General features: G+C 53.2%; 2 protein-coding genes across 3 annotated transcripts in view; both read right to left on the minus strand.

The window, feature by feature from the left end:
- Positions 1-665, minus strand: part of TFEB (transcription factor EB) — a 53,656-nt gene extending 52,991 nt beyond the window's left edge. Inside the window, exon 1 of the mRNA XM_011986683.1 lies at positions 552-665. Within this exon, the coding sequence (XP_011842073.1) occupies positions 552-571 (20 nt within the window). The 5' untranslated portion in view covers positions 572-665. The remainder of the gene's footprint in view (positions 1-551) is intronic.
- Positions 666-1,838: 1,173 nt separating this feature from the next.
- On the minus strand, positions 1,839-12,311 carry PGC (progastricsin (pepsinogen C)). 2 transcript variants are annotated; one of them, XM_011986684.1, is made up of 9 exons: positions 12,192-12,311; positions 9,583-9,733; positions 9,322-9,439; positions 8,214-8,332; positions 7,231-7,430; positions 5,436-5,555; positions 4,744-4,891; positions 2,851-2,949; positions 1,839-2,132 (listed from the first exon to the last, which is right to left on the minus strand). In XM_011986684.1, exons 1-9 carry the CDS (start codon positions 12,248-12,250, stop codon positions 1,980-1,982), a joined length of 1,167 nt encoding a protein of 388 aa, XP_011842074.1. In that variant the 5' UTR covers positions 12,251-12,311; the 3' UTR covers positions 1,839-1,979. The 2 variants fall into 2 exon arrangements, with proteins under 2 accessions (XP_011842074.1, XP_011842076.1); XM_011986686.1 differs by lacking the exons at positions 1,839-2,132; positions 2,851-2,949; positions 4,744-4,891; positions 5,436-5,555 and adding exons at positions 5,788-6,177; positions 6,740-6,787.
- Between the last annotated feature and the right edge of the window lie 362 nt (positions 12,312-12,673).

Genomic DNA, 12,673 nt, shown 5'->3' on the forward strand with positions numbered 1-12,673 from the left:
TCCGGCTGTCACTCGGCGCACACTTCCCTCCGCTCCCGGCAGAGGGCAGCACCCGCCCCGCCTCCCAGCAGCTCGACCGCGGCGTCCACTGGGAAGCGTAGTTCTCGCTGTATTCCCTCTAGGCACGCCGGGATTTGTAGTCCCGTTCAGCAGACCAAAGCTTTCAGGGAAAGAGACTCTTGACTCGGAACCTCTGTTCCACTTCTACCCCTTTGCAAGTTTTCTTTCTCCTCTCAGTAATGTCCCAAACCAGGGCTTACTACGATACATTCTGTAGCGTGTCCGACCCCCTAGAAGGAACCTGCAGCCGGCTGTCCTTCGGCAGTCTAAGATAGAGGGTCCCAGATGGTGTGCTGTTGCCATAGAAACTCCACCTGTGGCAAATTCCAGTTTCTCTTCAGGAGTAGGGTGCAAGATCTGGATCTTGCGCTTTTATCCCTGCCCCGATCATAAGGGGCAAGGCCGGGGTGAGACTGGCAAATGACAGGGAAAATATGACTGTAGAAGGCAGCCTGCCCCCATTATGGATTCTACATTCACGCCCCACTCACCAGCCGGAGCTTGCTGTCATGTTGCTGGACAGAAATTGTCTGATCTCCTTTCATGTCACCTTCCCTTGTTGGAAGTTCACAGGGCGCGGAGGCATCATTCTCTACTTTCTCCTCTTCCCCGCCCCTTTTTCCCTGTCTCCTCCCCCCGCCCCTCCCCTGCTTTTCTTCTCCTTCCCCCTCCTCTTTCTCGTCCTCCCTCTCCTTCCCCACATACCACGTTGCTCCTGGTTTCTGTATCTTTTGCTAAGAGGCTCCTGAGGAGGACAGGGATGAAGTCCAAAGGCACAAGATCCCTTGCTGAGTTGGTTAGAGCAAGTAGGCTCCATTTCTCTGTGACTCAAGTAGCTCTCCCTCTTCTCCACAGCTGAGAGGAACCCTTCTTCAAATACACATCCTGGGACGTAGGGGTCTGGGTAAAAATACTATCAGCCTAACAGCCCTGGCCTTTTGAAGCCCCCCAAGAAATAGTTTCTGGCAGCATTGCCCTCCTCCCTAAAGGACCCCATGACTGTTACAAGTGCACATGGGCATCCAGAATTCCTCAGAAACTTCTAATTCAAATTTGATCAGCAGATGAGGAGACAGCCACCTAGACCTGGGGTGTGTTAGACCACTAATCACACTGCTAGTAGACATACATGTGGGTCCCAGTGTCACTGGGGTAGTTCTGGTGGTAGTTTGGTAAATCGGGTCAGCAGAGCATTTTATTTATTTATTTATTTATTTTTTGTTTTGAGACAGAATTTCACGCTTGTTGCCCAGGCTGGCATGCAACAGTTCAATCTTGGCTCACTGCAACCTCCTTCTCCTGGGTTCAAGTGATTCTCCTGCCTCAGCCTCCCAAGTAGCTGGGATTACAGGCATGTGCCACCATGCCTGGCTAATTTTGTATTTTTAGTAGAGACAAGGTTTCACCATGTTGATCAGGCTGGTCTCAAACTCCTGACCTCAAGTGATCCACCCACCTTGGCCTCTCAAAGTCCTGGGATTATAGGTGTGAGCCACCATGCCCAGCCAGCAGAGCATTTTAGGTTGTTAGAGTAGGCCCTCTTTGCCTATCACACAGGAACACTCTCCCCACCCTGCCCCCGGCCCACCCACCCATGATGGCGCTACCACTGTCTTCCCTTTCCAGGGGAAAAGTGTGAACTTTAAGTTCTGAGGGTTACAGAGCCCATCCCAAGCCATGCCTTAGGTCCCATTTCTCTTAGAATCACAGTGACCCACCAGGAAACCTCCTAGCCACTCAGGGAAAACTCCCTTCCAAAAACAACAGGATGACCAACATAAAGAAGAACTATTTATTATTAGAGAAAGTCCAGAGTCCGAAAAAGGAAGGCTGAATCCAGAGTGGAAAGACAGATACAATGCCCCAGGAGGGTGCAGGGCCAAGAGGAAGAGGAGAGCCCACGTGTCGAGGCAGCAAGTCTAGGCAGCAGTGGCAAAGCCCACCCTGTTGTTGCTCAAGTCGTAGACGGAATAGTAGGACCTGAGGAAGACATCCCCGAGGATCCACAGGGGCTGGCTGTTCTGGGCGGACAGGTAGGTGGGCTCGACTCCCACGGTGCAGTAGCCGTTGTCCTGCTCAACACAGAAAGGCAGCACTCATTCATTTGTTCACACATGAGCTGGGTCTTGCTCAGCTCTGAGCCCCGGACTGGGAGCCCATGTACAGAGCTGAGGGAGCCAGGATCTCTGCCTTGAGAGCTCATAGGCCAGCTGAGCCACTAGAGCAGAGCTGGTGGGAGGATTGCTGGAACAGGTACATTCAGGCTGTGGTGGTCCTCAGCAGGGTCTCTTCTCCCCATGATGGGAAACTTCTCTTCCCACAGACCTCCCTCCTGTTCCCAACTTGGAGCAGATCAGCCTGGTGATTAAACCTTGGAGCCAAACCAACTTGGATTCAAACCTTAGCTGTGTCACCTTGAGTCAGTTACTCAACCTCTCTGAACCTCCAAGTTTTCATTTGTAAAACAGAAATGAGTATCTCCCTCATTAAATACTGTGACAATTAAATGGGATCATGAAGCAAAGTGCTTTACACAGTGGTCTGTAAGTGCTCAACAAAGAGCCCAGTGCCTCTCCCCACTAATTAATAATAATTGATCATACATGACAATCTTCTGTTTCATAGCCTTGTTCCAGAGAAGGGGGTTTAGAATCAATGAATGGGGAAGATAAATGAGTGCAGCACGGAGTCAGAAAATGGCACAAAGTAGGAGACCCAGCATTTCCAGCTCCCCAGCCCTTCCTCCCACCCCCAATCATGGTGGCTCAGCCTGCAGGGACCAGGACTTACATTGAGGATGTAGGAGGAGGGTGGCAGAGGGAACTCCACGCCATTGATGATGAAGGTCAAGGTGGGCAGATTCTGGATGCTGTTACAGTTCACGAGAAACTGCAAAAGGAATCGGTCCCTGGTTAACTCATCTTCCCCCGATAGCACCCACCAGCCCCATCATCTCGGCCCCTGGATCCCAGGCCTGAGCCCCGGACCCAAGCCCTAAGCCTGTTTTTGGACTAGAAAATGCAGCTCCAAGGGAAAGTCCTGTGTAGGTAATGCTGGCATTATACCCATGGACTCACAGAATGGGTGTGATTTAGAGTGATCCCAGAACCTCCCCACTCCTCTTGCCTCAATTTCCCATATTAGAGATTGAACCTCTGCTCTTTCTCTGCAAGTGTCTATATATATATATATATATAGGCATGAGCCATGATGCCCAGCCTGCAAGTGGCATTTTAAAACATGCAGATCTGGCCGGGCACAGTGGCTCATGCCTGTAATCCCAATACTTTGGGAGGCCAAGGCAGGCAGATTATTTGAGTCCAGAAGTTCGAGACCAGTCTGGGTGACATGGCGAAACCCCGCCTCCACCAGAAATACAAAAATTAGCTGGGCATGATGGTGCACACCTGTAGTCCCAGCTACTCACGAGGCTGAGGTGGGAGGATTGCTTGAGCCCAGGAGGTGGGGCTTGCAGTGAGCTGATATTGTGTCACTGCACTCCAACCTGGGTGACAGAGTGAGACTCTGTCTCCAAACAACAACAACAAAAACACAGATGGCTGGGCGTGGAGGCTCATGCTTGTAATCCCAGCACTTTGGGAGGCCAAGGCAGGCAGATCACTTGTGGTCAGGAGTTCAAGACCAGTCTGGCCAATATGGTGAAACCTCATCCCTACTGAAAATACAAAAAAAATTAGCCAGGCGTGGTGATGTATGCCTGTAGTCCCAGCTACTCAGGAAGCTGAAGCAGGAGAATTGCTTGAACCCAGGAGGCGGAGGTTGCAGTGAGCCGAGATCACACCATTGCACTCCAGCCTCGGTGACAGAGACAGACGCCGTCTCAAAAAAACAAAAACAAAAAACAAAAAACAAAAAAGAAAAACACAGATCTGCATGAGCACCCCATTGGTCTCCCAAAATTAAAATTAGTGGTAGTGGGCTTGGGTTACTTAGACAAACCCTTGGCTGGACTCAGGACAGACAGGCGCAGGGGAGCATGGCCCTGTGGAGGTGAGGGAGGTGCGGATAAAGGGTCAGCCCTGGTTGCTCACATACTCAGCCCCACATTCCAATCATTTTGCTCTTATCCCAAAGTCCAGCAAGTGTTTCCTCTGTTTCTGCTGAGTGACTGCAGCTCAGAAGAAATTCCTGCCTAATAGTAACCTCCCACTCCCCTTTGGTGCAAGCAGCTGGCCCCACCTGAACAAGCCTCCAGGCCCCCATCCTGCCCCCAGCCCCAGTCGTCCCAGGTCCCCCTGCCTCCAGTGCCTTGGGCAGATAGAGGCATGGAGGTCAAGAGTTAGGCCTTTTGTTTTTTTGAAACAGGGTCTTGCTTTGTCACCCAGACTGGAGTGCAACGGTAAGATCATGGCTCACTGCAGCCTCCACCTCCTGGGCTCAAACAATCCTCCTACCTCAGCCTACCAAGTAGCTGGAACTACAGGCACATGTCACCGCACCCAGCTAATTTTTGTATTTCTTGTAGAGATAGAGTCTCGCCATGTTGCCCAGGCTGGTCTCTCACTCCTAGGCTCAAAAGATCTGCCTGCCTCGGCCTCCCAAAGTGTTGGGATTACAGGCATGAGCCTAGTGCCCAGATGGCTATTCTTGTGTTCTCAGGAGAAATCATGAATGCCTCTGGACTAGCCTCCTGGGGAAGGGAGACACCCCCACCAGTCACACCTGTCCATACTCGTCCTCCTGGGCCCCAGTGGCCTGCAGAAGAGCGCTCATGTACTGCTGGGGCACAGTGAGCAGAGAGGTGCCTGTATCCACGATAGCCTGGCAACCCTCAGAACACCAGCCGGAGGCCTGGCCGCCAATGAGAAACCTGTATGGGGAGAAGACGGGCAGCCTCAGGACTCCCCCAGTTCAGGGCAGCTGGGGCGGGCTTTCCTCACTGCTGTGGGACAAACAGCTGCAGCTACTTTCTTGAGGAATGTGAGGACCCTGCAAAGATCAATCCAGCTATTCCCCTGCATCACGCCATGGGACCTATTTCTCAAAAGTGTCAAGTAAGTTTCTAAAAACACTGAAAACCAGGGCCACTGATTCATTGTAAGGACTTTGAGCAAATGAGTTGTTAACACACCCTCATTTCTAACCTGTGAGCCCATGATGGGGTTGGACTGCAGGGTCCCTAATGTTCGGGAGTCCAAGTCCTGCCCTATGTTGTCCACACCCACCCTCTTCTCCAGGCTGAGCTGGGCTTTGTCACTCCTGCAGAGGGCAGTTGCAGCTTTGTAGGAGTAAGCCTCAGGGGTCCTCTGCCCCATCCCAGAGCAGTGCCAGACTGTGTGTGTGTGTGTGTGTGACATGGCCTGGAAGCCCACTCCAAGGAAGTGCCACATCCCCGGGCCCCACCACAGACTCACTCTTCAATGCCAATCTGCCAGTAGAGCTCCTGGGTGACAGGCGCCCAGTAGATCTGCCCCGTGTACAGGCTGCTGTCCACACCCCCAAAGACAACCGCTCCCCCGCTGGAGCCCTGCTGGCTGCAGGAGAGAAAGGGAAGGGGAAGTCAGGGAGCGCCAGGGAAAAGGACTTCCCTTCTAAGCAGTCACCTCCACAGGGAAACAGAGCTCCTTCCATGCTCCAGACGGGAGCTCCCTGAGGACAGGACTGAGTCTCCCCTCAGACTGGGGCTCCCTGAGGACAGGACTGAGTCTCCCCTCAGACTGGGGCTCCCTGAGGACGGGGCTGTGTCTCCCTCAGACTGGGGCTCCCTGAGGACGCGGCTGTGTCTCCCTTGGACTGGGGCTCCCTGAGGATGGGGCTGTATCCCTTAGATTGGGGCTCCCTGGGGAAGGGGATGTGTCCCTTAGACTGGGGCTTTCTGGCCAGGCCTTGGAATTCCCAGTGCCTCAGGCTCCCGAATGATGCTGACATCTGGGGGGTTCCCTAGTGGTTGGGACCCCCACCCCACACTCTGCTCTCATCTCCCCTCCGCTTCCTGCCTCTGGTAGACATGTCCCTGGGAGCCCCACCCAGGCCCAGCTTGTTACTTTTCTGCTGAGATTGGAGACAGGTAGGGTCTTGGTGAAGGGGGTAAGGATATTCCGTGTTTGTTCCAGAGGCTTCCCTGGTAGCTGGAGTGTGGAGCTGGGTGGAGCTGCTCTGTTTACACGCAGAGGAATCGTAAACAGAGGTGGAGAGGAAGTTAGCAACATTAGTAACAGGGTGAGGTCCTTGAACTTCAGATTCCCGGGATTAGCCCAATGAAGCTGTCTCTAGGAAGTGGCTGGCTAAAGCTGGTCGCGGTGGCTCAAGCCTGTAATCCCAACACTTTGGGAGGCCGAGGCAGGTGGATCACCTGAGGTCAAGAGTTTGAGATCAGTCTGGCCAACATGGTGAAACCCCGTCTCTACTAAAAGTACAACAATTAGCCGAACGCAGTGGTGCACGCCTGTAATCCTAGCTACTCGGGAGGCTGAGGCTAGAGAATAGCTTGAATCCGGGAGGCAGAGGTTGCAGTGAGCCGAGACTGCACCACTGCACTCCAGACCGGGTGACAGAGCAAGACCCCATCTCAAAAAAAAAAAAAAAAAAAAAAAAAGCCAGTGGCTGGCTAATTTTGAAGAAGAAAAAAGAAAAGCGGGCCCCAGGCCGCTCTCCCCCACCCACTGCCTGTCTCACTAAATGCCTGCACATGCTTGTGTTGACTGGCAAGGATAACAACCTGCTAGGGGTCAGCGGTGGACCTAGACCAGAAGACTCCAGGACCGGGCTAGAACAGTAGATAAAAGGAGATGAAGCAATACATTACTATGCAAAAGAGGGATACAGGTAGAAAACATTGGGTCAGAAGGAAGTGAGCGAACTGCCCCACCCGCTTCTCCACCAGGAGGCCTTTCCAAGGGGTGCTGAGAATCAGAGCAGCAAAACTCAGGGCAAAGTTCAGCCGCTGTGGAAGAGATTCCATCCTGGCTATGGAATGCAAAGACAAGTCGGAAGGGACTGGGGACAGGTGCAGGGCTGGGGTGTGGTGGGGTGGCTGGGAGAGGATTTGAGAGGAAGCCCCGGAGGTAAGGCCCTGGAGCAAGACTGACTGGAGCCAGATGTCCGCTGGAATGTCTCCAAACCCCAAAGCATTGAGTATTGAGCCTCAGTTGTCCAGGGCGGCTGGGGGGAGCACCCCGGGAGGTGGGGACCGGCCAGCTGGTTGCTCACTCGCTGAGGTAGACGCTGAAGATGGGGCTGGTGAGGGCGCCCTCCTGCACCATGCCCTGCATAGCTGTGGTGGCCCCGTCCACGGACAGAGTAGGGTAGGCCAGGCCCATGATGCCATCAAACTGAGCATAGACGAAATTGGTACCAGGCTCATTCTCACTCAAGCCGAACTCCTGGTTGGGGACCTGGATGCTCTGGACCTAATGGGGACACAAACGAGGGGAGGTGACAAGTCTGACTCCACTCACCTCCCCCAGGTTCCCCTAGAGACTCCTCAAGCCTCTGTTCATCCCCTCCTCACCTCTGCCCCCTACTTTTTTGTTTGTTTTGGTTTTTTGGTTTGTTTGTTTTTTGAGACAGAGTCTCACCCTGCCACTAGGCTGGAGTGCAGTGACACGATCTCGGCTCGCAGCAACCTCTGCCTCCCTGGTTCTAGAGATTCTCCTGCCTCAGCCTCCTGAGTAGCTGGGATTACAGGCACACACCACCACGCCCAGCTAATTTTTTGTACTTTTAGTAGAGACAGGGTTTCACCATGTTGGCCAGGATGGTCTCGATCTCTTGACCTCGTGATCTGCCCGCCTCAGCTTCCCAAAGTGCTGGGATTACAGGCGTGAGCCACCGCTCCTGGCCACCTCTGCCCCTTTTTGACAGGTGTTGCAGGAGCCACCTCTCCAGCATAGCTTTCCTTGACTGCCACAGCTCACCTCCTCACCCATCTCCTTCTTCTCTGAGCTCCCCAGGCCTTATGCTTCTTAAGGAAAAGGACCATGTCCCTCTTGTTCAGTATGGTGCCCCAGTGCCTGGCACATGGTGGCCACCAGTGAGTGTTGGGGGAGTGACTGAATAGACCCGTCTTGTCCTGCCTTCCTGTCCTGCACACCAGAACACCAGCATTCCACTGTGTTTCAGGGGACTCCATCTAACTGTCCCCTCCAGCTTACAGCTCACAGCCTCAGCCTCCACTCCCCATGCCAACTCACAGTCAGGGTGTCGTAGCCAAAGAAGCCGGTGAGGCTGCCGCTGCCATACTGCAGGGAGAAGGTCTGCCCGTTGGTGGAGTAGGTGGAGGACTTGCTGGGGTTGAAGCGGGAGTGACTGGCTGCAGGGAAGTCAGGGCATGGGGAGTCAGGCTGGCTGGGGCGAGGCTGCTCAGCTCTCAGGCGTGCTGGGTTCCCACCTCAGCTCAGGCTGCGCTCACATCCTGGGACCTCAGCATCCCTGGTTGCCAAGTCAAGGGGTGGCATTGGAAGGTCCATGGGAGCTGGCCAGCCTTGGCCCTAAAGCCCCTTCTGACTTACAGAATCTTCGGATGCCTCAGGACTGTGGCCTCCCTGTGGTCAGGGCTGCAGAGAACCCAGCTCTGAGTCCCTGGCCCCCAGCAGAGCACCTGGCTCACAGCACTGCTGAGTAATTACTCATCAGATGAAAAAGCGAATGGGCCTGCACCACATCCCAGCATTCCCCCCAGCCCTCTAGGGCATCCCCAAGTGCCCCCACCTTCACTCATCAAGAAAGCCAGTCATAGCATAGGGTGGGGCCATCAAGGGACCTTTGGGCCAAAGGTGTCAGGACCCAAACCCCAAGGCTTCAGCAGGGACCAAGGCAACCTTAAGAAAGCACACATTGCCTATCTCCCAAAACCACTATAATACGGAGCCCACATCCTATATTGTTCTATTGTGTCTCTTGGAGACACTCAGTGAGAACTTAGTAAATACTGGGGTGGAGCAGAATAGAATGGAGTAGAATGGAGTGGGATGGAACAGACTGAAAATTAGTCACGTTGAATGGAATGGCACTGCCCAGAGTAAAGAGAATGGGGACAGTGGAATAAAAGGGAGTGGGGGGTTAGGGGCTGGTATAAGCAAAGGGATACATATTGGCAGGGAAGGCAAAGGGGCCATCCAGCTGCAGGACCAGCATCTTTCCTCTGGCTTGGGCATGCTGTGTGGCCCTGCACATGTCCCTGGTCCTTCCCAGGACTGAGTTCCCCTCAGTCCTGAGCTCCCTCTGGAAGTTTGGCCTTCCCCAGAGAGTATCAGTGCCTTGCCCTGCCCGCCGCCCCTCTCTGCCCAGCCCAGCACTCACTGCAGGCCTGGCTCTGGCAGTAGACAGAGGGCACCCACAAGTTGGAGGAGCCGGTGTCAAAAAGGACCAGGAAGTTCTGGGGTGGAGTCCCGATGCTGATCTCACCAAAGTAGGCAGCCTGGGGGCCATGGAGCAGGCTGTTAGTTCCAGAGGGATGCAGGGGCCCCAGGCTTCTCCATAGGCAGAGGAGTGAAGGGACCTGCCCCTTCCCTCCAGCCCACACCAGAGAGAAGGTTACCCCCAGGAAGGGTCAGGACTCACATCCATGTAGGCCATGGGCTCGTAGGACACGCTGAGGTCACCAAAGTGGTACTTCCAAGCAGGATCATACTTGTGTGTCCTCAGGAACTCCCCCAGCAAGCCCTTCTCCTTCATGGTCTCACGGATAGACTTAAATTTCTTCAGGGGCACTCTACAGAAGGGTTGTGTATGAGGCTAGGCCCTCCCTCCTTCCTCTCTTCCCAGTCCTCTCTTTCTCTCTCTCCTTCTCTTAACTGCATGCTTCAACGTCCCTGCCACTCTGTTCCCTCTTGTCTATTTGTGTGTGTGTCTTTCTCTCTCTCAGCCTTTTTCTGTGTGTGTGTGTGTGTGTGTTTCTTCCTCCCTTTGCCTCTTCCCCTCTTTCTTCCAAAGCTCTTCTCAGCACTCACTCTAAGATTCAGAAAACCATTCATTTCACCCATCCATGCATGCCCTCCTCACCCCATCTCAAGGGTCCTCCTATCTCCCTGGCCCTTTGCTGTCAAATATCCCATAGATTCCTCCCCAGGAAAGGAAGAGGGACTGTAGGCATTGCGCTTTTCAGGATATGTACTTTTTTTTTTTTTTTTTTTGAGATGGAGTTTCACTTTTGTCACCCAGGCTAGAGTACAATGGCACAATCTCTGCTCACTGCAACCTCCGCCTCCTGGATTCAAGAGATTCTCCTGCCTCAGCCTCCCAAGTAGCTGAGATTACAGGCGCCTGTCACCATGCCCAGCTATTTTTTTGTATTTTTAGTAGAGACAGGGTTTCACTATGTTGGCCAGGCTGGTCTCGAACTCCTGACCTCGTGACCCGCCTGCCTAGGCCTCCCAAAGTGCTGGCATTACAGGTGTGAGCCACCGGACCCGGCCCAGGATATGTACTGGTTTTTCTTTCTTTCTTTTTTTTTTTTGCAGACGGAATTTCACTCTTGTTGCCCAGATTGGAGTGCAATGGCGCGATCTCGGCTCACCGCAACTTCCGCCTCCCAAGTTCAAGCGATTCTTCTGTCTCAGCCTCCTGAGTAGCTGGGATTACAGGCAAGGGCCACCATGCCCAGCTAATTTTGTATTTTTAGTAGAGACAGGGTTTCTCTATATTGGTCAGGGTGGTCTTGAACTCCCGATCTCAAATGATCCGCTCGCCTCGGCCTCCCAAAGTGCTGGGATTACAGGCATGAGCCACCGTGCCCGGCCCAGGATATGTACATTTTTAACATTTTTAAGAAAAGATTTCAGGCCGGGCACGGTAGCTCACGCCTGTAATCCCAGCACTTTGGGAGGCCAAGGCGGGTGGATCATTTGAGGTCAGGAGTTCGAGACCAGACTGGCCAACATGGAGAAACCCCATCTCTACTAAAATTACAAAATTAGCCGAGCATGGTGGCGCATGCCTGTAATCCCAGCTACTCGGGAGGCTGAGGTGGGAGAATCGCTTGAACTTGGGAGGCAGGGGTTGCAGTGAGCCAAGATCGTGCCATTGCACTCCAGCCTGGGCAACAAGAGCAAAGTTCTGTTCAAATAAAAAAATAAGATTTCAGAGATGGCAAAGTTCACCCCGAGTTCCTTCCTATAGCGGCCCTCAGGCACCTGGCAACAGCTGGATGTGACAGAGCATGGAGCAAGGGCAACAGCACTAGCTGGGACTCAGGACACACGGTCCTAGTTCTGTCCCAGCTGCTAATTGCATGCCCTAGGCCCCATCACTGCTCTTCTCAGGACACCAGGACCGTGGGAAGTTGGTCTGGGTGGTCTGGACCACAGATCAGCTCTGGAGTTGGAACTTAGAAATCACAGTTTCTGTCCCTCCCTATGGGCTCAGTCACCCCCTCGGCACTCTCCTTCCCAGACTTCCTTGCTACCATTGCCTGGGAGTCTCTAGGGGTCCACTCTGGCCTTGCTCTAGGTTCCAGAATTCCTGCTTAATTCCCATTTCCTGGGGACTCTATGTTCTCCAGAAATTCTCTGCTAAACCCCTTCAGCCTGAGCTATGAAAATTAATTAACCACCTCTACCAAATATGCATATTGATAGAAGTTTCTGAGAGGAGCCAGCTCTTGGCCTCAGGAAGTACTCTTGGATAGAGAAATAACAGGCAAGATGGCAGGCTGGGAGCCTTCCTGACGGCCTGTGAGCCATGCCATCTACTCCAGAGTTTTCTCCTGACCCCTCGGGTATAGAGATTTATATTTACTGTGTTTCTGCTTAGATGATTTTGGCATCTGCCAGTAAATTTTCAGCCTTAAAACAATTTTTAGAAAGGATTCTGGATAAGATATCCCTTATCCAGAAAGGATTGCTCCCTTCTGTGGGAAGAATCCACACCTGCCATTCAGGGGCTGCTTGGGCAGTAGTCACCCCTACCATCTCTGTTTCAGGTCTATCTTTTCCTCATCAGATGGGGGAAGGGATTGTGCTTTTCCCTTTGGTGGGAAGTTTCCTGAAGGCAGGGGCTGTGTCTCCTTCCACCCATGTGTCCTGTCCAACATCAGCAAAGGGAGGCTTCCCTTCCCTTAGCAGAAGTCCCACAGTAAAGACAGGCAGGGTGTCCCCTGGCCCGGCTGCCCTTTGCAGGACTTTAGGCTCCCACCCAGGCTCCCTGCACCAGCAGCCAGGTCCCAGACTCACTTGACCACTGCTGCCTCCAAGAGCTGGAGGCAGAGCAAGACCACCACCAACCACTTCATGATGCTGGTCCCCAACTGGCCACAGAGGAAGAGCCACTCCGAGTTCTGTAGTCGCAGTGGAGTGAAGACCTGGGTACTCTTTCCTCTTTTATATGCCCAGGATTAGCCTAGTCGCTGCCCTGGGCAGCCATGCACTCAACCCAGGGTGTGCCCTGTTCTTTGTGTATCAATTGTTTCTGTGTATTTTTCCTTCTTGAGGGTGGCCGCAACAGACTTTCATCTTATTGACTTTTTAGTTCAAGCATCAGAGGCCAGGAGGTGCAAGTGATAAGAGAGAAAGTTGCTGTAAGATGGAGTGGCGAAGATTACGTCTTGTCCCCAAACCAGAGGCATAATGTGTGCATTTGGGGATGAGGGCCAGAAAAAGGTAGAGGCAGAGTGCTGGGATAGATAGGATCTATAGCCAGGGTTTCGCAACCTCAG

The sequence above is a fragment of the Mandrillus leucophaeus genome, unplaced genomic scaffold (assembly GCF_000951045.1).
Source record: "Mandrillus leucophaeus isolate KB7577 unplaced genomic scaffold, Mleu.le_1.0 Scaffold3, whole genome shotgun sequence".
NCBI classification, from domain to species: Eukaryota; Metazoa; Chordata; class Mammalia; order Primates; family Cercopithecidae; genus Mandrillus; species Mandrillus leucophaeus.

Excerpts from the sequence above, each read along its gene's own strand:
- PGC (XM_011986684.1), bottom strand. The coding sequence starts at position 12,250 with ATGAAGTGGTTGGTGGTGGTCTTGCTCTGCCTCCAGCTCTTGGAGGCA. Across the intron at positions 9,440-9,582 it reads AGCCCATGGCCTACATGGAT|GCTGCCTACTTTGGTGAGAT; the intron begins GTGAGTCCTGAC and ends CATGGCCCCCAG. Across the intron at positions 4,892-5,435 it reads TGGCAGATTGGCATTGAAGA|GTTTCTCATTGGCGGCCAGG; the intron begins GTGAGTCTGTGG and ends CTCCCCATACAG.